The 26,202-nt window shown below is 37.6% G+C and overlaps 1 protein-coding gene across 1 annotated transcript in view; it reads right to left on the bottom strand.

The window, feature by feature from the left end:
- RP1 (RP1 axonemal microtubule associated) overlaps positions 1–26,202 on the bottom strand; it is a 189,021-nt gene that overhangs the window by 115,350 nt on the left and 47,469 nt on the right. Inside the window, exons 18-25 of the mRNA XM_050708777.1 lie at positions 23,880–24,080; positions 20,458–20,547; positions 18,258–18,390; positions 17,888–18,039; positions 15,187–15,341; positions 12,217–12,275; positions 11,852–11,896; positions 7,984–8,147 (exon numbers count right to left, since the gene is read on the bottom strand). Of these exons, the coding sequence (XP_050564734.1) occupies positions 7,984–8,147; positions 11,852–11,896; positions 12,217–12,275; positions 15,187–15,341; positions 17,888–18,039; positions 18,258–18,390; positions 20,458–20,547; positions 23,880–24,080 (999 nt within the window). The remainder of the gene's footprint in view (positions 1–7,983; positions 8,148–11,851; positions 11,897–12,216; positions 12,276–15,186; positions 15,342–17,887; positions 18,040–18,257; positions 18,391–20,457; positions 20,548–23,879; positions 24,081–26,202) is intronic.

Raw genomic sequence — 26,202 nt, 5'->3', positions numbered from 1 at the left:
ACAGTGTAAATCATTTTCACAGAAGACAGACTGTCAAAGAGCTGGCCATGTTAAGTAGAAACCACCACAAACATTATCATGTTTCAGTGCAAGGTGCATTGATCTAACTATATTTAGCATAAGCCCTGTACTTTTAAAAGTGTATATTATCTTTATAAAGTCATGCCAAGCCCATAAAAAAACCTGATTTTTAAGAGTTAAGAATGAGAGAATAAGCCATAATCATTAGTCATATTTCTCACTTCTGAAAAGTGCTCAGATACTGAGATGATGGGAGGCATATGGATACAAATAAACTAGAAAATGGCTGAGGGGAAGGCAAGACAGGAGTATGGATGTTTGAATTTGAGCCCTTGGCACAGGAAAATATGGGAGATCTTAACAGAGAGACCCTTAGCAAAGGACACCAAAGTTACAAAATCTCAGATACAACTGCCTGAAGCTGACCAGGGAGACTAAACTGACAGTGTAAACTGAGAGAGAGGACTCACATGGGACACCAACAGGATTTTTTCAATATGTTTTCACCTTGGAGTTGCAATGTTATAGGGTAGTGCGGGGGGGGGGGGGGAATTATAGATAGATGGCTGAAAGACTGAACCTGAAATTGAGTAACAGGACATAAAATTCTCTCAAGAAACTACCTAAAATGGAATATATATGCTCATACTATAGAACCCATACTGCAAAATTACTGAAGAAGCAATACCATGTTCGCTCCCCCTCATTTCTTGAAGATGACTTGAATTGTGTTTTTCTCCAAGGTTGTCTGTGAGCTCCTTACAATCCTTCTATGTTGCTTTCTTGGAACCAGATAAATTTTGCTTTGTGCACAGTCTGTAGCTGCTGGAGATAGTTTTACATACTTCTCCCTTTTATCTCAGCAAGGAATGAGGTTCATGTTGTTATCATACAGATTTAGTAGAGAGATGGACAGTTTCAAGTGGAGTTAAAGCTAGCAATATGTCTGTTTTATGCTGCCTTAAGCATATCTGACTAAAGCCTGGGTTGCTCTAAGTTTTATTCAATAGTCTCTGGACCTAAGTGGCCATTATGGCAAACAGGGACAGCTGGAAAATAGCAGGACACAAGCTATGCCTAGCTTTTAGGCATCGGCAGTCCCATGGTTAAGAGAGTGGATAGCTACATTAGTGCTCACAGTCACTTTTACAATCTTCCCACTCAGGAAGAATTCTCACTGAGCTCATTACAAGCTCTTTTATTTTAACAATGGGAGGAAAAGCATGAAAATGGATTTGTTACAACCTATTTTATAACATTTGGTTTTCCCTGCACTGCTTCTCATTTTACTTTAGACATCTCAGTTTTGACTGATGAAACAATGAATATGAATCCAAGGTACAGGAATGAAAGACATGCACTGAAACATGACAGATTCTTATAGTCTGTAAGGCTGATTCTAAAGGAAGTAATGTTAATTATTAATTCACAAATTACTTAAAACAACTGATACTTTTATGCAAAGTGAAGGAAACCAAAATGAAAAACAACAAATAATCTTTTAAGTATAAAGCCATCATGTGATGCAATGCAGCATAAGGTGCACTGGATGAACACAATTCTTCACAAACAACGTACATATAACTAGAAGGAAAAAAGCTGGTTTTAACACCTCTAGCAACATCATCACAGGAATACTGTATTTGTTAAACTTAATGGTCAAGTGTCTCTCCAAATATTAGTAGGAGCCTTGCTTTTCATCTACCTAATTATTCTCTGACATTTTGCTGTAATAGACTATGTGAATTATGTCTGCGTTTAAAGGGTGCTTCATACAAATGAAGAAACCTTAAATAGTGTAACTGGTTATGAGGCCAGCTTCACGAGCTATAGAAACAAACTCATGGAGCACAATTCACACCTGTGATGGATTCCAATGTCCAATTCTCCTGAAATATCATGCATGTTCCACACTCGCAAACATGGAACAACCATCCTCCTTACAAAGACAGCCACTGACTGTAAAATATCTTCACTATAGTGAAAATTTTTAATATTTCTTAGAAAAAAAATATCCAATACTCTTAATAACTTAATATGTTGTCAGTGAAGATAAATTTGACAATGTGTTGAGGACAGTAGGACCAACATTGCCCTAAAGAGACTCCAAAACTGACAATGAAGCAAATGTCACAAGGCAAGGCATGGGAGAATCCTTGCTAAGGAGGAGCTAAGTCCTGCCACTCTCAGTAAGGCTAGGATACAGTATTTTGAAAGCAGAATTACTGAACCAGCCAGTGCTTTTACTGACTTCATTATTACTAGAAGAGCGGAACTTGTAGGGAATTACTCCGTACAGAAATAATAAAAATTGAGACATTGTAGCTGACTTTTAGGGAAGATAATAGGCTTACAGGCTTCTGCTCACTTCTCTTTGGGATACAGAAGGGAATATTTGGCATAACCAAACATCAAAATAAAACGTGAAAAGCATTTCTTTATCAAACAATGTGTACACTCATAAAAGATAATTCACCACACTTCAAAGAATGACGATGCAGAATACACAGCTCTGGAGAATGTAATTTACAATATAATTAAAGTTTCAGTGTCTTGAGCAACTCAACATACTGCCAAAATCAGTATTTTCAAAACACTGAGACATACTCAGAGACTGTTATGACACCAGAGGAAAATGCTGGAAACATATCAGAGTTCTGATAGGAGCTGTAACTTACAGTAGATTGATGTCCCTCTGTTGGAGGGGGAATGGCTCTCAAAAGAAAAATTATTCCCTAAAAATTATGCCTGAATAGTAACAGAATCAGAAAGCCATAGCCTAGAAGTAGATCCTTTGAACACACTGGAACAATTATAGAGCAGAAGGGAAATCCATCAAATTTAAATTCCTTTTCTTTCCCCTTCCCATATTGTTCTTCCCTGACTTTCCCATCTGATAGGAAAATATCAAAGCCATAAGAGCGAATATAGGACAGTTTGCACACAACTATCTTGTGAGAACCTGGAACCAAAGACTCCAGTTGGAAATAATAACTCTTCCTGTCACACAACTCTAAATTATCTTCAGTGAATTTCATATGCTGCAGTCAGATCGAAGTCTCTAAGGGTACTGTTACATTCTACATCCATTATACTGGAGGTGAAACAGTTTTTAAGCTAATTTACAAAAACGGTAATCAGAGGTAACCAAATTTAATGATGTTATACTGCCTTTATACTGTAATGCAAGCAACATCAAAATCAAGTTGTAGATGAGCAACAAAATCTCACAAGTATACAGAAGAGTACACTTTGATTTACTCAAGTTTTAATAACTTTACTTTTTCATGACTTTTTACATTACTGAATATTTATGATGTACTTTTAGGAAACCCAGTTACTATGCAGTTAACTGTACTTTCTATGCAACTACTAATATTGTTTTCAATTAAGATTATTCTAGTACAGTTTTGTCTCTTTTTTTTTTTTTTTGTGGGACATTTGTCTGTCATTTCTTTGCAATTACACCTGTGACCAAAGAAATTTTGAAATGACACAGTATATTGACTGTTTTTGTGGCTAACGATTGTCTTTTTTTTTTCTATTACATTACACTGAATTATTGCAGTTCCCACTGCTGCAGGTAGAGAGCCCGCAAGCGTGTTTCTCTGGGGAGCAGGAACAGAAAGCCTCTTTTTCCCCTCTTCCCATCAGGGAGAGGTGCAGGGAAGCAGCCTGAGCACACTGCAGGCAGGAGCTCTCCAGGGAGTGCTGCTCTCTGCTTGGCTGCTGGGCTGTAGCTGGGGGTTTGGGGACCACTTTTGAGTCCCCTGGCCATCAGGAGAGAGAAAAAGCAGCCTGGGTCTTACAGAGCTCTTTCTCTGGGCCTTCCCAGGCCAGCAGGAGGAGTGAAGTGGGGCCAGGGTGACCTGCCTTCTCTCCATTAAACTGCTGGTGAGGGAGTCAGCTGCCGCCATTTTGTGGGTATCTTTCCTGTTTCAGCTCTGTCAGCTGAGTGCCTGAAGAAAGGCAGGAATGACTTTCTTTCCTCCTCTTGCAAGCAAGCACTTCTGCTGAACTGGAGCTGCTGCTGCGCTTCCTACAGAGCAGGTCAGTCCTTATCACTGTGCAGGAGAAACCTGAGCCCTCAGGCTCCCTCATTCCCAAACAGTGCCTCTCCCTTGCACTCAGTGGCAATGGGACAGTGCCTATGTGGGCAGTGGCTGTGCTCACTTGTCCTGTGAGTGTCTCCATGCAGGTTTGGCGCTGCAAGTAAAGATGTTCCCTGCAAGAGAAAGCAAAGCCTATGGGCCGTGGCAGCTGAATGCTTCTCCGAGGACACACAGCCTCTGCTGCTGCCAGCCCTTGGAGCAGAGCATCAGCAGGGCAATGGGTGGGGACGGGCTGTCCTTACATGCTTGCTCTCAGGAGCCTCAGAAACCATTGAGCCTGAGCTGTGGCTCTAAATGCTGTCTCCCTGCATGTCCTGCCACACCATTCAGCACTGCACTGCGCACCAGGAAAGGTCCAAGAGCACTTGCCAGATGACTTTCACTTGGGGATTTTTATTTTGTTCCCGTTTGCAAGCAGGAGAAAGCCCCAGGAGGAGGCAGGGGCTTCCCTGGCCCTTTGTTCGGCAATGCATTTTGTCTGCTGCAGAGGCACCAGGGACATCAGGCTCTGGATGCAGAAGGGCACACTTGGGCCAGCCCTGGCAGCTCTCTGTGGCATGCTGCCCCAGCCCATCCAGGTAAGCAAGCCCAGCAAGGGGCCACCATCGCTCTGGCTTCTCCTGAGAGGCAGTGTCCCCAGAAGAGGTACCAAGGAGCACAGGGGACGGGTGATTGGGCTGTCTGCCCCTAGCACACACTTGTACCTGTGAGGCCTGCAGGCCAGGTCCTTGGCCTGCCACCTCTGGCTCCTTCCCAGACCTCAGGTCTGGGGCAGTGGCCTGGCCCTGGTTGCCTCTGTTTGCGAGGCAGCTCCACAGGAGGCAACCCAGAGCCTGGAAGAACAGAAGGAGACATGCTCCTCAGCATGGCTCTTTGTGGTCAAGTTCTCCTGCACGTGGCCCTCCAGTGGAGGAGATGTGGGCCTGCAAAGCCAGCCCGTGCATCTTCTGGCACTCATTGTGAAGGTGGTGACCTGGAGCTGTAAGAGGTCCTTGCTGCCCCTTAGGGGCCCACTTCAGGGGCTGCATTAGGCTTACCTGGGACCCCAAGCTAAAGCCACAGTGTAGCCAAACGCTGCTTACAGTCAGGCTGAGTTCTGCACCTGGTGTCTTTCTGTCCTGTCTGCTTTTCTGTTCCTCTTGCTCTGCCCCTGATTTTTGGCATGCCCATGGAAAACTAGTTTCAGTTTCTTTCACTGTAGCCTCCTCAGGGAGACACACAGAGGTTTTGGGGTGACCAGAAAGCACAGAAGAGCTAGGACCAGTTGTTAGAGGAATGGGAGTTTGCTTGGCATGGAGCCCAGCAGCTTCCTGCTCTCTCAGTGCTGATAGGTGGGTACCTGCAGGAGCAGGTAGCTGCCTCCCACCCACCTCCTCATGAGCCAGAGTCTCAGGGGTGCTCCTGGTGGTCCTAACGGGAGTGTTCAAAGCTTCAGTTGGAGCTTTGGACACTGCAGGATTTCCTCCAAAACTGGACATGGCCTCTGGAGAAGACAAGCAAGGAAGAGCAGTCGGAATGAAAGAGTACGTTTAGCCAGCAGCTTGCCTACTACAGAGGGGCTGGTAGAGGCCAGGGGCTTGCCTGAAGATCAATGGTCTCCTTTTAAAAGAAGTTGTGTTTTCTGCTCTAGACCAGGCATGGACAAGTAGGCTTCCCTTGAGTAGGCTTGTGTGAAATCAGGAGCTGGGAAACAATTATGTGCCTCCTACCTGAGGTACAGGAGCATGGAAGCCAGTAGCTTGCTTAGAGCACCTTGAAAGCTATGCAATATAGCTACTGGCTTCCATGTGCCTTAGAAAAGCCTGGGTGACATATGATGGTAACATCTAATTTATTAATGCTATGTTTGTGTTACCTCACAGTGGCTGACAAATTGCCGAGAGCCACTCCTGTCCTCCTCAAGCAGTTGCTCTCCTTGTTCCACCACACCAGCCAACTTGCTCCAACTTCTCAACCAGCAGGATGAGCTACAGTAGCATTGCCATCTACATTGAGACAAATCTGCTGAGCCCATCTGAGGACAACCTACTCCATCTGGAAGCAGTGAAGGAGGCAACTGACAAGATAAGCTGAATTTACCAAGCAGCTGCAGCCTTCAGGGCCCATCAGAGCTTTGCTGTTCATAGGTACCTCACTGCCTCATCTCTTGAGCAAATGCTTGTGGAAGAGATTCCTAGAAGCTACAACTTTCTGTGCAAAAGCAAGGCTCAGGATGGGAAAGGCTGTTGGATAAATTTTCAGCCACGTGTTGAAACCAATGGTTTTATGTGTGCAGGCGAAGTTCCTGATAGAGTTTCTCATTGACAACTGCAGAGAAATATCTGGGGAAGAGATCACTTCATTTTTCATTCCCTTAGCTGAGGATTAGCCAGTACCCATCAACAACCCCACAGGTATGAGGATAGACCAAGGATCTGGGAGACTTGTTTTGACTCTGTCTTTTTTTCTGATGTAAAGCTGAGGCTGAAATGTATAGGGTCTTCTCCTCACCAGGACTGAAAAAAGATATCTGCTTCAGTTTGTACTGTGAGGGTAACGGCAAAAAGAAGGCAGACACTTGCTTCTCCATAAGCAGTGTTTTTTGCTTTTTTTTTTTTCTTCTCTCAGCCAGAAATTCCTATGCTGAGAAATAACTCCCTGCACAGTAGACACAGGATCCAGCAGAAGCAAAGTTAAAGTAGCTGTGTGCCTCTCTCTGGCATTAGATATCTTGTGCGTTTGGTTGCCCCACTCCGCCTCCCCTCCATATCACATTATATAATATGTAAAAAAAATGGAAAGATAGTTTCTCAAGTGCATTAGGCATGTGCTTCATCAAATTAAATGCTTACAAGAAGTCATATCTGGAAAGACAGATTTCAAAAGAAAAGCCTCCCACCTCAGAAAGTGGAGTTGCTGCCAAAAGGATATTGACAGAAATATCTCTCAGAAGGGCAGATGAACACTGATTACACTTTCCTGTTTTGATACGAGATAATTTTAACCCAGCATTATTTGGAAACTTTAGCCAAGTCATTACCAACTTAAATAAAAATAAGAGGAAGGCCACCATTGACTTGCATCTGCAAGAACTTACATATTTATACTTCAAACTGAAAAAGAAAAAAAAAAAGGTCAGAGAAACTTTCTGTCACATCTGTTGCTGATTCTCCATCTGTTTATTATGCATAAATTATTTCAACCTAAATTATATATTACAGTGTTAACAATTGCAACAGGTAGAGTCCTAAGGAACTAGAGGAACTTGTAGGAAGTTGGAAACTCCCTGGGAAATGTCAGGCTTCTGAAGCATCTTTCAGGGTTACAATCCCTTCCCTTTTCCTTGGAGAAGTAGGACATTGCTAGTCTAAATGACCTGAGTTAACCAACCAGGTACAACTTGACTCTAGTCTCTATCCTTCCTCCCTTTCCTTATCTGATCCAAGAAAAGGCTTGCGTGAGTGTGTCTGTCAGTGAAACCTTGAAGAAGCCCATGGAAGAATTTACAGTGGATGCTTCGAAAAATGGCTATGTAATACTAGCCATAGCTTATTATTTCAACACAACGAACAAGCAAAGAAATTTCTTTCAGTCTGCAAACGAACAATGTCTAGTTAACACTAGCACATCAAGCAAATGCAAGTATGAAGCAGATTCTGAGAGGCACGTCTGCTTGATGCAGTTCTGAATACATTTGCTGATTCAAATCTTACTATCATAAAAGTCCACCACTCCCTCAGAAATGTTAAATGATTCTTTTATACACATATTGCTTTGAATCCTTTTTGTTATCATTATTATCCAGTTTTAAGAAAAGCTATTTTGCATATGTTTTGAATTCTCTGGTGTTTATGTAAAAACCATACTGTACCTTAAATGTATCTTCACTGTTGGGATTAAACAGCTGGTGTTTCCCAGATCCCAAAATAATAGGGCCAGAAGCTTTCTTTTCTCCATAAGCATAAAGGGATACTGTTGCTGTTGTGCCAGCTGTTTCAAAATCCCCAGTGACTACAGTAATCTTCCAGTCTCCTTCTGCAAAGTAAAAATAAAATAAAAATGCTTTTATAACCATTACTGATATGTAGCAAGTTACTTAGATGACATAAATAAGAGCATATTTTAACCCAGGAACTGTAACCAATGTGCACTTAAAAAGTAATGATGCTAGGAGTAGCAATAGAAGGCTGGCTAAATACTACATCATTCAAACTCAGATAAGGTGTGTAACATTAGTACATTGCAATCCTCATCAATCTTTAATGCCGGAAATATGAACGCTGTGCCTGGCAAGATTTCTAGCAATACCCCGTCACAGAGAAAGCTCATCCTCCAGAATTTGGTTTATGACAAAAAGTATAAACAAGAAATGAAACTAGAAAAAGTATCAAAGCATCCCAACTGCATACAATTTTTCATTTTATATACATCAGCAAGAGCTCTGTTTGTTTGGATGGAGGCATGACATTGAAATTGGCATGAAAGAAATGATTTTGGAGAAAAATCTAAAACTAAAAGAGGACTTTTTAGAAAATCATTTTATATAAAGCTTCCCTGATACTAAAATGTCTTCTGTCTCCAGAAAATGCACACAAGTTATGTAAGTATCTGAAAGTAGCTTAATATAAATCTAATTGAGGAAAAACAACTATACATAATTGGAAAATGCGTTTCTACATCTGAAAAGCTGGGATTGGATGCTCTCCACCTCTCTTTTGATTTCAGCTTTTGCTTGTGTGAAACAACTTCCACTTAGTGACTTTAATTCATTCTGTGCAAGGCAAACAACAATGAAATACCAGCCCACAGTCATCTTATAAATAAATGCCACAGTGTACACTGCAGTTTTATTAATAGAAGGATGTCTGGTAGTGCCTGAATGAATTAAATCTGTTGTCTGACAGAAGTATACATCTTGGGCCAGCCCTGTTATACATTAGTAATTTGTCCCATGAAGACTGAACTGGAGCAAGGAAGTTTCATGTCCTGTTTTCCAAATTCTTGAGGTCTGGCTGAACCCTCATTCTGAAAAGTGACAGAAGATTTTTGGATACACGTAAGGAAGTGAATCACCCTATTTTCCATTGAAACTTGTCAGTCTCCAGCTTGTAACAACCTCTTCCCTTCTGTGCCTTAGACAATTTAAAACCCTACAGTTTTCTCTATATACCCACTTTCTTGACAAAAGAACTGTAGCACCAGACTACAAAAGGTTTAACATCAATTAGAAAGGTGAACAGCTTCTATACACTGCGGGCAGAAGCAAAGATCATAAGGCATGAGGCTCCTTGCCCCTTCAAAGAGCTCATTTACCAAAAAAGTCAGCCTCTACTGTTTTCCAGCAGTATAATATTAATTTCTTTAAAATATGTCACTTCAGACTATGTGGCTGGAAAATAAGGACAACTTCATGCTTATGAAGAATGGTATAGACAAAGGATAAAATATGACCACTACTCCTCCAATACAGTGAAAAATTCAAAATTCATTCAGAAATAATCATTAATTTTAAAAGAGGCAAAATGAAATTATTTTATTTTGGGCTTGTTCACTGTCTGATTTATCGTACCTCAAGTGTTCTTGATGGCCTTTTCTGTTCTATTATGCTCTCTCCAAGTCTCTCTTTTGTTAAGCAAAACAGTGTCAAAACAACAGTTAGTACTCTTGAGACCATATATTTTAGCTAGCTACAGTGCTGCCTCCAAAGGGTAAGTGTAGTATCAGTAAAACAGTCTGAATGCAATGCAACTCTCAAGGTAAAAAAGGAACCAAACATCCCCCCAAAAATATGATGATAAAAAAATTTAGCTTGCACTCCTCTATATTGACTTTGAGGCTTTTAATTTTTCTGGAAACAGGGCTTTGTGTTTGAAGGAAAATATAAGTATAGGAGAAGGATCCTAAATTTTCTTATCTCCTTGATGCCAGGAATTCTCATGGCATTCCTTCATGGTTCCAAATAAAAACTGGAAATGGTAAATATTGCAAACACGTAATTCTCATTCTCCTTGGCATAAAAAGCTAGGTTTTGTTCTGATGAGGTAGAAGACCAATTGCTTCTTAATTACTGATGAGGATTACACACTGAGGAGAAAATAATATGAAAAAATGTTTAATGAGATGACTTTCGTTTAGGATACATGGAAGAAACGTTCAACCTGACACCAAGTATATGCCCAGGGATATCAGAAAATGGTACCTTACCACAGGGGATTTTCTAGATTTTTTTTCTTTCTTTTTTTTTTTTTCTTTACAGATTAGAAACAGTACAATACACTAGAAAGTTCTACTGCCCAGAAAATAATTCTGTTTGAGGAAAAAAATAAAAAATAAAGACAGAATGAAATTTTGATATTTATGATTTTATGATTTTGATATTTATTATTATTACTCATGGGAAAAAAATGTGAACAAAATCTCAGGTCAGCCATTCATTCAGTAATCACAGCGTTCCCGTTAGGAATGGGATACCCAGCTTCAGGTCTCTTTCTCGCTGTTTCTTATTTCAGGAAGTGTCCCAGACATTAAGCTATTTGGTGCATATGCTTTTGGCTACCCAACCCTGACTGAGGACATTTGCAACAAATCCATTTTATGTTTGTATAAAACAGACCTGTTTTGACAGTGGATAAGTTTTGACAATAACAAAGCTGACCAGGTCTTCTGGACAGCACAAAGATATTTCTCTCACCAACTCAGAGTGCTGTGGTCAAAATTGCAAGTCCAAGCCCACCTCCATTGAAGATAAGCCAATTAAATATACTCTTAGTCTACTCCCCCTTGTTGTCATTTTTTTGTTAGGTTGATAAAGCAATTTGTGTCTGTTGCAGGTTTTAATATACATCCAGACAAGCGTAGCTTAAATGACACAAAGTAGAGATCTGTAAATTCAAGAAGGACTCTGCAGACTGATTTGAATTATGTACAGAAGGATCTATAGGTGCAGGCCTCATGGAATCAGGGCAAGCAGAACAGGTAAGACACAAAGACTGATGAACAGATTGAAAATACAAACCTTCTGAAAAAGACATAGAAAGAAGCAAGGACAAATATAGTTTTCATTCAAAATAAGGATTTTAAGAAGAGAATGGGATTCTAATATAATTTGTAAAAATAACTACATACAAAATTTATAATTAATGACTTTCCATTGAGATGCCATTTAAAACAAATTATTCGTGTCTCCATGGATATAATAATGTATGAATAAACATTTCCAAACTTTCTCCTGACATCTTATAAATTGTTGTTCAACCTACAGCACTTCTCACAGCTGAGAAAAGGTTATGTGTTATTAAGATACATAATTTAATCTGCACTGGTTGTAAGGATGGAAAAGTCAACATGAACAAATATGAAATCACAGGTGAAATAGAAAATGTAAAGCTAATGTTGAGTACAAACCTATATGTAATCTGGGAGAAAGAATCATGGTGTAAAATGTTAACTAAAGAAGCAGAAATTAAGATAGATAACAAGAAAATAATAGAAAAAAATGTGAACTTTCAAGTAAACAGAGAAAAAATTAACATTATTGGAAAGAAAAAATACGGAATAAGAAAAAGCATAAATAAAGTGATTTATTATTTAAATTAGAATGTGAAGTTCAGAGTTTACTAAAATATTAAAATAGTGTGCTGTAATTCATGTTTTAAAATAAATATAAATGGCAATGACTGTGTAAAGCAATTAGTTCTGAAATAGAAAGTCTTCATTAAAGACAGAAGATGAGTATTTACCATTTGTTTCTTGTTGCATTTTCAGCTGCTGATTTACTTGAATTTCTGCCAAAATATAACAAAAATGCAGTTAATAAAGGATCTATCCTTCAATGTTAAAGAAAAGATTTGAAAGAAGAGATGAAAGACATTTTGGATTCAAGCCTTCAGGCCAATACAAGAAAACTTTCCATCCCATACTTCCTCACTAACACCTATATCCATCATGCAATATAAATACAAACTGTACTCTCTTAAAAATATAACAAAGGAAGCCACAAAATGGTTAACCCTGATATTCGACGTCTAAGTTCAGCCTAAATTTCTTCAGAGGAAGAAATTACAACTTATTGATAACACCTCCATAGAGTTACACTAAAACTTACCTTGAGGATACAGATCAATTTCTGAATGAATTACACCTTGGGACATAAATGGAAGCCACCTGAAAACAAGAGAAAAAAATAAGAAAGCCAGTAGGAATCAGTTTTTTCTCCACCATATGGCAATATAAGTGAATTATCCACTTTTTATTTTCATACCAAATACAAGGGGACAGCAAGGGTATACAACCTCTAAAAACTTTAGTAGTTGATTTGGTAGATGTTAAAGTAGAAATTTAGGATTTGACACAACAAAGAAATTATAGTTGTGCAAATGTAAGAGCTGTGAAAACAAAAATATACCTCTGTCCCTAAGGGACTCATGTGGCACAAACATATTTGTTTGTACAGCTAAAAAGAACATGGCGGGGGGGGGGGAGGAGGAGGAACAGTACTATGGTCTGAATGCTAATTACAATTTTTGTGTATCTATCGTGCTATATTGCACATTCAAAGATTCAAAGTTCAGTGATAAAAACAAAGACGGAAACAAATTCTGTGCTTCCTTTTTCTCCCTACCAGTTGAGGACAAATAGATGAGTCTGAAGAAATATAAATGAAGGCATATGTTGGCTAGGTTTCTAGTCTTGATACACTAGGCTAATGACTATTTTGAATCCTTTTATTTAGAACATATATTACCAACTTTTTTAGTTTCCTCCTGCTTGGTAAAAGCAACGAAATGCACCCACCCCCACCCCCCCCCACCCCCCCGCTCTTCTACAGAATAAAAATGCATTCATTAAGCTTCTGGGCTGCTGGTTTTTCTTTGTTAGGTCCACTCCCATGGACTCTCCAGGAATGATCTAATTCCTTCAGTCTCCTATGAAGCCTGTCTGCAATCCATCATAAACTACACAGGATGTATGGAAAAGCCCAGAGGAAAAGGAGCTGTCCCTGGCATGCGTAAGAGCAGCAGCACCATTCTCTCCACAGTCATAGTTTCAGGCCCAGGAGAGCCTGAGCAGGCTAACAAGAAGATACAAAGCTGCAAGTGTATTGTTCTCCATGTCCCTAACAATGACACAACACCATTCAGCAGTGGCACACATGCTTGCCCATCCCACCTGCAGAGGCCTCCATTCCTTTCCCCTCCATATCCAGTCATCAGGTTCTGTGCAGTTGTGTTGCTTATCAGGTGGTGTACATGCATTAAAGGTGCAAAAGTCTTTGCAAGTCTCAAGTGTGCAGTCTCTGAAGCCTCATCCCCAGACAGTGCCAGAGTTCTGTTCCTGGGTGCCCCCCCTGCCCCTTCCCACCAACCCTACCTGACAAGTTCACACCAAGGAGTAGCATGAACCTGGCAAAGGACTGAAGAGACATCTGCCACAGCAGGTACAGGTTCAGCAAATAAACAAAAAATGGTTGTGACACCCTCAGGAAAAAAGTCAATGCAATCCCTGGCAAATATTCCAGCAATTTTATTTCCAGGAAAAAATAAATAGAGTCTTTGGAACAAAGACAAGTAGAATTATAACCATATTCTAAACACTTTCCTGACAAATAAAATCCAAAAGAAATTCAAAGAGAAAGAATACCATTGTTTATTGTTTTTCAGTTGCTTTTTTGTTACATTCTTATTAATTCTCTCCTTTCTAAATTTCTGTAAAGAAAACTTCTCTGATTAAGATTACCATACAAGCCACAAACTTATTTCACTGTATTACTGTATCACAACTAAGTCTTTAGGTGCCAAGAAATGCTAGATCAAGGACAATATATAGGAACATGTAACTAAAAACAAATATTAAAAAAAAAAATATTTGACAGAATTCTGCAAGTCTTTTAGGTTCCTTATTTTTCCTTGAAAACATTAACAGACCAATTTATGTTAGAACTAGTCCCTAAGAAGTAAATTTGGTCTTAGTAGACAACAACAACTTACCTGTATCATATCTGATAAAACCTGATCACGGGTATAAACTGCAATCTCAAATGTTAAAAAGTAACTAAGGTAACTAAGAAATAGTGTATAACTAAAATCCAGTGAGGGCAGTTGGATGTTCAGAAACTAGTTATCAGATTTTTTTTTTTTAAGTCAGATAAGATGGTGATATTTCTTTGACTAAGTGAGCAAAAATACAGCATTTTGTTAATACTGTGCATCATAAAATACCAGTGTAAAATAAAACTGTGAGGCTGAAGATTAATATATTAGATTTCTGAAGAACAAAAATGCTTTCCTCCTAGAACAGAGCAGAGTGTTTCAGCTTTACATTTGGGCCCGGATGGAGGCTAGCCCTGAGCCCCAACACTGACCTACTTTAACCCTTTTTCAGTGGCAGTGTTTCCTTTTAGAAAAGCCATGAATGAAAAAGCTTCTCTCTCTCCTGACTGAAGTATATGTTTTAGAGAGTTTTAGAAAAGTAAGAGGGTATCTTTATTCCTTTTTTGGGGATGTGACACCTAGAGTTGCAAGAAGCTGTTCAAGTTACATAACAAATTCATAAAAATCCAGACAAGATAACTAGGTATCCTGCATTTATTAAATAACATTTATTAAATCCTATTTAAATATTATTTGTTCTAGTGCCTTCTCACATGGTCACATTGTTTCTCTATGCTCCCTCCATTTCCCTCAAATGATGCACATACCCATGAGATAGACTACAAAACTGAAAACTTAGACCCTTTTTGTATGCTTTATCTTTTCTTCTTGAATAGGTAAGGCATGCTTATAGCACTGATCCTTGTATAATAAGGCTACACTGTATAATCTAGTCACCATGACACATGAACATATAACCGTGACATCTAAGAATTTAATCTTTGATATCAACCATAGCCTATGAACTCAAGCAACTTATTCTGGAGGAACACATTTTGTGGTTTTTATACAACTGCACAATAATCCAAATCTGTTTTTTCTGGAAAATACTCATTTAGTACATTTGTTGGTATCGTACTGTTATTGAAACCATAGATATCCTCAGAAATCTATCTTATATTTAAGATAATTCTTGTAAAAGCTACCTTTCGCAATTGAAAACATATTCCAAGTTGTTCTCAGCTTCTCTGACAATGACTTTATCACAGTACCAATACTGGGACTTAGAATTAGCCTCACAGCGCAACAGCACCTTCTGCAGTTTTCCAAGAGATACAGCTTCCACTTCAAAAGCATTGACCTAGGACACAGAGGAGATGGCATTCCATAACTTGCAAAACATTAATAAAGTCTGGAAGCAACAGTATTTTAAAAGCCTGATGTAACCCTTAACAGTGGCTCAGGATTCCTATTGATTTTACTGGTAGCTGTACTGTATCAAAGGGGTTGTATCCAAAAAGTTAAATGTCTTTTGATTATGCATCAGACTAAGAGAGAAAACACAACTAAAATCAGAATGCAATAATAATCCCAAATACTTTTTTTCACCCATCATACAAAATGCTGCCTACTGCCCTTCACTATTATTCCAGTACCTCACTGTTTACCATAATTCTTCTCTAGGTAAGAACCAGTTCAGGCAATTATTTCCTTTGTTAATGTTTATCTAAAATACAGACGTTCTCATCCTTTGCTCTTTGTGGTCTCACCTCCTCTATTTACATTCTATTTTGCCTGAAGAAACTGAAGTTTGACATGTCACTTTGTCATTGTTAATCGTTTAGACATGTGCTTACTGTTGGCAAAGACTGTTTTAATAGGAGCATGAAGTTGATCAGGTGAAAGGTTCAGGTTGGTAACTTTTTGTCATGGTAAAAAGCATATAGCTTTTTCTCCCTCCTTGTAACTGTCCAGATCACACTCTTCAGTAAAAGGAAAATGAAGGAAAGAACTACATTGGAAAATTCATGTCTGTAAAATTCTCAGTCCTTAGCAAATGGCAGAATTAAGATTGCCTGTGCATCTTTACTTCTTCCTTGTGTATACATGATATATGATCGCAAACTATCCTTTCTGAAGGATGCCATGCAACAATCCAACAGCACACACCATCTCTTCTGCCCTGAAAGACTGTTATGACAGATGGGGCCCAAAGTCATGGATTAAATAAATTCAGACATGTTAGAGGGATTGCCTGTAGACTAAGGGAATTATATGTGTATATACATCAAAAGTCAAGAAAGGTGGTGATTAATTGGGATGTACTGGAAAGTGTGGGACCTGAGCATGGTGTAGGTGGTATGGAATAAAGGGTAGATATTGTCCTGATTTCAACTGAGATAGAGTTAGCTTTCTTCCTAGTAGCTGATATGATGCTGTGTTTTGTATTTTTGATGAAAACTGTTGATAACAGACCGATGTTTTAGTTGTTGCAGAGCAGTGCCTACACAGAGCCAAGGGCTTTTCAGCTTCCCGTGCTGCCCTGCCAGTGAGAAGGCTTGGGGTGCACCAGAAGCGGACAATAGCCAGGACAGCTGGCCCAGGCTGGCCAGAGGGATGTCCCATAATGAATGTCCCAGCAATAAAAACTGGGGGAGTTGACCAGCAGGGTGGCAGCTGCTTGGGGTCTGTCTGGGCATCAATCAGAAGGTAGTGAGCAACTGCATTGCACATCACTTGTATTGTATATTCCTTTATCATAATAATTATTTTCCCTTCCTTTTCTGCTGTGTTAAAATGTCTTTATCTCAACCCATGAGGTTTTTTGGGTTTGTGCCCTGATTCTCTCCCCCTTTGTTGTGGGGAGTAAATAAATGGCTGTGTGGTGCTGAGCTCCTTGACAGTTTAAACCACAACAATCATGTTGTTCAAGTCAGCATTCAACCACATTTGTCACAAAATGATATATCCCAGGCCCTGCTCTACCTCCTCCTACAATCCACTGTCTTGTTCACCCATTTCTATAACAAACTGTACTTTGAACCAGCCCCTTATTCCACTGATAAAAATATGTTGAATTTTCCATCAGACCAGCTAGAATAATCCCCTAGACAACTCCTTTTAAATTCTGAATTTCAATTTGAATAAAACTTCATACCTAATGCACTAGTAATGATGTAAAATACATATTCTAAAACAGTACATATACCTCTGGAGTTTTCCAATGGGTTATTACTAGTATTTTATATACTGCCTTTTGTTTTGTTTTTGTTCATCTAAGAGCCTCGTGCCATTTGTTAGATATGCAAGTGTTAATCCTCAATAGCTCACAAATGAAGTAACAGGCTTGTTTCTTAGAAGGTCATAAGAAGGCCACTGGCAGAGCTAAGATTAAGCCCAGTAGTTCCTGACATTCAACCATACGCTACTGCAGAAAATCAGGATGATATATATATTTTACTTATGGAGGAGATCAGATGTAATTGAATGATGAAATAACTTCAAAACTGCCTTGCATTAATCTCAATACTATACTAATATGTGTTAAAAGAAGTACATAGCCAGCAGTTTGCTAAGATCTGAAATCATGGAATGATTTCTGTGCACTCATTTGTAGCCAGCCATAACTCATTATACCTTGACAGGAAATATTTTATATTCACAGAAAGCTCTTCTCATTAGCTTCCAGGGAGTTCTTAATATAATTTTTCTTCCCCTTTACCTGCCTGTGGTTTTACTCATTCATTTATTCCTGGGTTCATAACATCTGATTTTCCTTAGTTGCTAAACCTCTGTTGAACATGTGAGGTGCTAAGTCCCTGATCTTTTTTATTAGGAACTTTTTAAGATCAATTAAAATTACTTAATTATATTTACACAGCTAAGCAAATTCTTCTTCAGACTTACCTTTCCTCTCCGAAATTTCACTGGTATACCAGATTTATGCAGAAGTCTTAGACCAGAATCTCCTCTTTTTCCATAGATACACAGATAAACAGCAGAATCTGTATCAGCTTGCTCCAAGTCACCAGTGTAGACATAAACATGGTATAAAACAACTTCCGAACATAACCAAAAGAAAAATATGTTAAGTATGATTGCAAAATATGATTTGCAATTAATTTGCTGGAGTATATTCTCCCAAACTCAGCCTAACTATCTGTTTTTAAGATTGCTAAGACCACATTTATGGATATACAGCAGATGGAATATAATTCAGATGACATTAATACTGAAAACCAAGTAACCAATATATATATAACTGTGCAATACATACTTGGATAGATAGGTTTTCCAGCTTCCACTACTGGAAGTTCAAAGACAAAATCTCTGTCAACACTATTCTTTGAAAACCATGTGTTTGCTGGAAAATTCAGAGTTTTCTTACTCATCAGATGTTGCAGTGTCACCTAAGGAAGAAGCAGTTTAACTATGACTCAGTTCACTCTCTTCAGTGTTTTGCTTCTCAACAACAAAACAGTTTCTTTAACTCTTCTATCTCAGACAAAAATAACGTGATCAGTAAATATGACACACAAAATTGCAGTATGAAAACATTTTCATTTTAACTGCTACTTTACTTATAACTAGAGAGGATCTTTATTCACATCTTTGTTATCTCAGCTGAAATTGCCAGCCTCTATTCTTTAAAAATGCCCTAAACTTTAAAATTATCTTATTCTTGGAACAAACAAATCTATAATTGAAATATTGAAATTCTTTTTTTTTTTTTTTCCTTTACAAATGTCATCAGTTCTGATTTCTGTCAATGGACCACCTCTATGTAACACTGTTTGGAGTAGTGAAGCCTGAAAACATTCCAGTAAGTGAGGATAGGTGAGATTGAGCTTTTGGAAGTTGTGGAAAGATTGATACATTTTTAAATTAAAATGGAAACAGGATGAAACTCATCATCTATATCTTCCTGAATTTTGCCAAGGAGAGGATACTTTGGCAAGGAGAGGATATGTTGAAATATTAAATCAATTCATGTTGTATTTGGCTCTTTTTATAGCAGAACAAAAGAAAGTCTGAGTACCAGCATCCTCTATCTATTCTTCTGAAGAATTTAAATTCTCAAGTTATTAGCCATGGTACATCATGATAGCTGTCCTACTTGTTTCCTATAACTGAAGCAGTCTTTCTTTTTCTTTTATGGCAGCAGTTTTTGTTGGTCTTGAATTATAATAGTGCGTACTGCAGTTTTTCCACAGGCCCTCACAAGCAAAAGGAAATAAGTAGCAGAAAATTGTCACTCTGCAGTTCTGTTCTGAATGTGGATATAGCATGCATAACATTTGTGAACAAAATTATGAAAATATGTATTTACATTCAGATTCTAATACTTCGGAAATTGAGACAATATATGCCTTTATCTCACTTTTCCAATAAAATATTATTTTAACTAAAATGAACACTTCTTTTAGCACCAAAACATGTATTTATTCTAACATGAAATACTTTTGCAGCAGTGATCCTTAATCTGTAATGTTTATTGGCAGAGCTCCCCCTGCTGATTCGTAACAATAGAAAATATTAACTGCTTTGTGAGAAAACACAGCTTTCAACATAATTTGTTTCTTCCTGTGAAAAAAAAATACTTGAAATCACAGGGTTACCCTTTGAAATTTGGACCAAGATGTTAAAGAAATATTCTGTAACCACCAGAATAGAAAGCAGGATTCCTGCAGCCATTTGAGCAACAGAAATATTTATATTTGCATTCAGTTTTGGTGCAGTTAGAGTTAAGGGTTTTCAGTAAATGTCAAAATCTGTTATTACTCTGTAATTTTGGTTGTCTAAATTGGACTGAGATTATGTCTTATGGATTCAAAATAAGAAATGGGGGACAAATACTTATCTGTAATCATGAAAGAAATCATGCATGGATGTCAGCGTTAGGAAGAATTTAGAATGAGTTTAATCTGGCAAATATGCCTGAATATCATGAGAAAAATAGAGTTAAAACAGAAGCAGAAAAGAAGAAATAATTCTAAATTAAAAATATTTTTTCCCTGAAAATTGTTATAATTATGAGCTATCTTTGGGCCAGTTAGAACCAGCCAACTCTTCAGCAAACTTTCTTCACTCTTTGCATGCAGTTGTCATGGAATAATTGCTTCTCCATCATTTTCAATTTTTCATAGCTTGAATTTATAGTTAGAATCTCCCTAGCAAACACTGAGGAATACAGGCGAGCTTTTACAAAGCAAAACTTCATAGAAGCCATCAATACACTAAAATTTACATCTACAAGCTCCATAACTTAAGAATCATTTCAAAAAAAGTCCAGAAATTCAGTTCAGGCGACTTACTGCATCAATAGTTTTGGCATCCTAGCAGCCTATGACAAAGCAATAAGCATGTATCACAACCACCATTTTTTGATTCATGAAGCTAAAGCTTCATGAAAAGATAGGGTTTTAGTTCATATAAAAAATAATAAAGCAAAAAAGAATTTATCATAAAAATCTTACACTCTGTAAGTTCCACTCTGACTGCTCATTTGGTAATTCATCGAGTTCAATTCTTATCTTGTAGACATTCCCAACACTTTTTATTTTAACCTGAAATAAAACCAGAACAATATAACATATGACTACACAAAAATTGTATATAACATAATTTAAGTTTGTGCAGTAGAGGCTGCATGCTGATTAAGGAAGGCCATACCTTGCACAATAGCACTGTATCTAATTAATGATTAAGAGATATTTCAGTCTCCTACAGACATGGAAAAAGAGGCATCCCAATGGCAAGCATATGCCTAGGTATTCTATGCTTAGAACTGTTACAGCTGTGAATCTTGGGGAAAAAAAATAAAAAATGTATTTTCTATCATCACATGTGAAATGACTCAAAAATTCAGTTCTCATTATGCACAAAAAACATTTGCCCTGTATTTCCACATTTTTCTATGCCTTCAATTTGGCCCATATTTCCAGAAGAAAAAGAAAAAAAAATAGTTACCTCACATGTGAAAAAGGATACATAAAAATGCATGGTTTATCTTTGCATGGTTCCAGATTTCTCTGAACCACTGTAGTATCTAAGTGTATAAAAACAGCACACATTTGACCATCAGATTTCAGATTATATAGTCCAGAAAAGAGACAGCTTGCAATTTGTCTAAGCAGATTTCTGTCTGAGCTCTAGTTTGACCAGATTTTAGCCTAATGAAATCAAGATATTTGCAGGGAAAATGATTTGGCAGATAATTAAACTCATCAAAGTTTGAAGATTTAAAAAAAGTTGGTAAGAGCCATTCATGAGAGAATAAATGTGAAAGTAAATCCATTAAATTACAGGCCACAAATTTTTCATAATGCAGCACAGCAAAATGGTCATAAACCCTGGTATGTGAAAGTAAGGGATAAAAAGCTTTTGGAGCCCTTGAAGAATAAGTTCTCAAAAGCTAGCAGAACATCTGCAAAACTTGGAAAGTCACTAATACTATTTTTGCTTTCTGACTCTCTGTGATTTGCACATATGCAATTTCTTTGCACTTTCAAAGTGCATTCTACTGCTCTTACTTATGAGAGCTACTCCATGAAGTCTTGTTCTACCGCACTTTTCTGGGGTTTATTTGAAATCTAACCATTACTTAAATTGAACACAAGTTTTTAGATCATTTGTAATGAACTTCTAGGAAAGAAAAAGTAAAAGCATTATCATATTATCTTCAAATAATAAATCTATTAATAAAAGCTTGGCAACAGCCTATTCCATTCCATTGTTTATATGCAAAGAAGCTATTTACATTGTTCCAATGGTTTAGGAAATTTGCTTTGTTCTGTGGAGTCAGATTCTCATATCCTTGCTCATGTTCCTTAATATTTCTCAATATGTGTAGACTTATTAACTGGGTAACTGGGAGACTTTTGCATTAGAGAAGTAATCAAGTGAGGGCATTTGTACAGCTTGACTGAAAAACCCTACTATTGTTGTCATTTCCCACATTTTACAAAACAAACTAGCCCCCTTCTCAAGTAATGTGAGATACCGTCTCCTTCACAGAGCTGTTGTTCACTGAATATACATTACTGTCATGTTTTCTGCTTATTCTAATGAATCCTTCTTTAGACTATGTGGTTAACAGTTATATATTCGTTTCAAATATCAATACAAAACATAAATGCATTGGGCTTTGTCAAATTGCAAAGAGTGACTTCTGCCTAAAACAAGCAGAGATTTCCCAGGAAAAAAACTTATATCCTTCTTGACTTTTTGCACATGCACAGTCTTAAAAAGGATCAAACAGACAGTGACTACTCATATGGGTAAGGTGAGAGAGGGAAGGCCACATACGAAGGGTTTTCACTTATTAAAATAGTTCTACTTGAATTTTTCATAGTTGGGCATACTGCTGATAAAGTAAAAGGTTCAAGAAAACTGACTCCAAATTGCCCAACTACCACAGGCTCCTGGTAGCTGTTTCATTCCAAGAACTGCTGGCCAGAGCTATGATTGAGCTGATTACTTAAATAATAAAATTTAGTATCTTTTGTTCTAGAAAATATCAGTAAAAATATATCCAGCTCAAGGATGCAAACAGTAAAAATATAATCCTCTAAAAGTATTGCATTCCTACCTGCATTTCAAGACTTATCATGCTAAACAAGTACAGGATACAGTTTAAAGGAAAAATAAGGGGGGGGGGGGGGGGGAAGAAGGAACATTTACTCTTTTTTTTAATGATTTTTTTTTTTATCTTTTTTTCTTCTTTTTTTTTTTTTTCTGCAGACTAAAGATTGAAAAGCACTTTGGTGCCATTTGCTGTTTAATGCCTGAACACAATAGTGTCAGTGTGATGCAAAAAATTACAGTAGGAGCCCCAGGTACTGTTAAAAAGATTCTGCTGTCTCACAAGATCATTATCCGGAGCACACAGCTATAATATGCAATGTCTATTTCAGAGAAGAGAAAGTGGTCCATCTCTTAAAAATGTATAGATTAACATTGTAAACATGCTATTACCCAATGCTTCTCATGAATTATTCACTAATTAAGAGAACAGGAATCCCCATGGATCATAATATATAGCTCACATGCTTAAAAAATGAACATTACAGTCAGTTAGCTTCCTGTCTATGCCCTATTCATAGAGATTATTATTAATATTGACAGTAAAATTTTTGATTTGCGCCAAGATTGCATTAGAAGAGTGCAGAAAAAAATTACACAAAATATGAAAAGTATAATGTCTGCATCAGTTATCTGAAGACAGTGATGTGTCACATGCTTCTCAGACAGAAAGATTTACACAAAACAGAAATTTTAGCCCCTTTGTTAATTTCTTCTCAGCATATCTAGAAGTAATCTTCCTATTAAAATAGAGGTGGGATTATTCCTAAATAATAGCAAAAGTTTTTTTTTTTAATGACATGATAACAGGTAGTTTATTGGTCTCAGTGATTTCATTGGTAAATCTTCTAGTATTCCAGCTATTTATAATACGGTGGCTGAAAAATGGCTCAGTTATCTTCCTTAATTGAACTAACTCCACGATATCCATTTTATAGTATGCTTTGAAAACTGTACAGAAGAACATTTCATTACTAAAGGTAACTAAATGATACATAAGCCTTACATCACATGTGATTTATTTATGTGTGGATAGTTTCTGAAGCTAGTTTCAAATCAATGGCCTTAGAGAAATCAATTTACTCCTGCCATTGTCCTATTCTGACTACTGTATCTGGTAGAGGGAGTTAAAAGAAATAATATTTCTTTCAGTGCTAACTATATGCACCAAGCTGATTCAATGCAGAATGCGCAGAGATTAGATAGAGATTTATTTTATGCAGTAAACATAACAGAAAAACACTTCTTTTCACATGACAGAATAGTCTTTGGAAAGGTACACAGTAAAATAATGTTCTTAGCCTTCATTAGCTACCTGAAATTCATCCTCCTGCCTGGGAAGAAACAGCTGCTTTCTGTTGTCCTTGCCAAGAGTTATTGGTCCAAATGCTCCTCTGTCTCCATATATCCAGAGAGTGACATTTACTTGAGTTCCTGCATTTCCTGTCATCATTGACACTTTCCATTCCTCAGCTGAAGAAGGGGGACACTCACCACCTTGGGGATTTCTCATTTCCTCTGTGAAATACAGAACATTAGTGGGAGATGAAAATCGACATGAAACTGCCAGTCACTGTTGTAACTTCAGCACATAAGGAGACCATAACAGAGAGGGGATTGTATTTTTTCATTGCAAGTGAGATAGTCTGAAAAGGTTGATTTATGTTTCTTGTCTACACCAAAATGTACTGAGTGGGTAAGGTACAACATTCAACTGGAAAAGAACAAGTCTCCCTCATCCTATTCTTTATATGTATTCTGGTTTAAAGTAAAGATGTTGTGATGTAGAATTATGGCCATTAGATTGACATTTCTGTTTCCTTACATTTAGAAATGAGTAGAATTACGTGCAAATGTTCTTCCAATGTCTTGTGTTGGGAGATTATAAACAGAAACATGTCCAAAAGTAGAGACAATTTTAATTTCAAATGAAAAAAAAAATGGTTTAGGAAATTAACTTTCTTCAAGTTAAGTATTAAATACTGTAAAGTACTCAAAAAAAAAATAGCACAGTGTATCCTTGCCAACCATACTTAAGTATACAATGCCGGTGTTTGGGCTGAGGGAGGTTCTGCATAAATGAGACAATAGCAGTGCAGTACCACTTTATGAGCACAATTCACAGCTTTAGTGACTGAACAAATATAATTTCAGGAAACATATATTTAACTTGAGAATAGCACCTAGTGATCTTTTGCATACCCTTGAGATTAAAAAAAGAGTATATGTGCAGAGATGTCAAATGACACCACTGAAGTATGAAAAAGTAGACTCTCATTGGGGTGAAGGAAATTAATTTTGAGTATTTTAGTCAAAGTGGAGTTTGCAAACATCAGATATCTGGAACAGTAATTTTCAATAATGGCACCACTATAAAGTCACCTCTACACACTCCTCTCCAGGAAGTCTTCTCCAAAACAGGGAGCTCTTGCCCTCCAATACTTATAATCTGTTCTGACACAAGAGGTAGATTTAAGCCCTGAGTTTGAAAAGATGAACCAACATTCGCATATATACTGTGTCCTGCAAGGATTCCTAAACAGTTCTTCATTTGGCCTTTTCATATGGCTGCAAAGAGAATATGCTAACTATAATGGATGATAGTAATATATAGTAATACATACAGTTAATATGTTAACTATAATCTGCACTGCAGATTAATTTTCTTTTGTATCCCACAACTCATTCCTCATCTGTTAAGTGGCTTTCTATGAACCAAGCTTTTTGAGGCCAGAGGCTCTAAATGTATAAATTCACTTAGGATATTGTGGAATTCATAAAAGCCACTGATACTGATTTGTTGAAGAATTCCCAGTGCATCACTATGCATGTCCCTGCTTCACTACATATTTTGCTACCAGAGCCCTTTGGTTTTTTTATTTGCTTGATTAAAATGTTGTACTGGCTCTGGTTGGGATTTTTTTTTTTTTTTTTTTTCTTTTTTTTTCCTGAGATAAACACAGTTTAATAAGTGAAGGAAAAAAAATCTAACACAAAAAACAAGTGACGCAAAAGCAATCACTCACCACCAGTGCACCTATACTCAGTCAGTCCCCAAGGAACAGCTATTTTGGAAAAAAATCCTCCCCAGTTTTTATAGCTGAGCATGACATTGTTTGTTATGAACTACCCCTTTGGTCAGTTCAGGTCAGCTGTCCTGGATGTGTCCTCTCCCAAACTCTTACCCGCTCCTAGACTGCTCATTGGTGGGGCAGAGTAAGAAACAGTGGAGGCTTCAGTGCTGTGCAAGCATTGCTCGGAAATATATAAAGCATTGGTGTGTTACCAACACTGACAACATCAGTCTGAAATACAGAAAACAGAGCCCATCCCAGCCAAACTCACTACAAATACAAAACAACAAAAAAAAAAAAGCTGTGCCTATGGCAAAGACTTGTAAAATTCACTGGACTATACTTTGTTGTTAGCAACAAAACAAAAGTTTGAAGACAAAATGGAAAGCCAATTTGAATCCTTGGGACTTGCTTCTTACAAAACATGTATGAGCAACAGATTCTTCATGGCGTATGGCTTTCAGTAACTGAAGTAGAAACTAAAACAAACTAGTTGCTTTGGTACAATAAATTTTTTTGAGAATTTGACTGTTTAACACTCTTCAAGTAACACTACTTTCTGTA

Source organism: Cygnus atratus, chromosome 2, assembly GCF_013377495.2.
Source record: "Cygnus atratus isolate AKBS03 ecotype Queensland, Australia chromosome 2, CAtr_DNAZoo_HiC_assembly, whole genome shotgun sequence".
NCBI classification, from domain to species: Eukaryota; Metazoa; Chordata; class Aves; order Anseriformes; family Anatidae; genus Cygnus; species Cygnus atratus.
The sequence above is the reverse complement of the archived record's forward strand: the minus strand, read 5'-3'. Positions and strand labels throughout refer to the sequence as shown.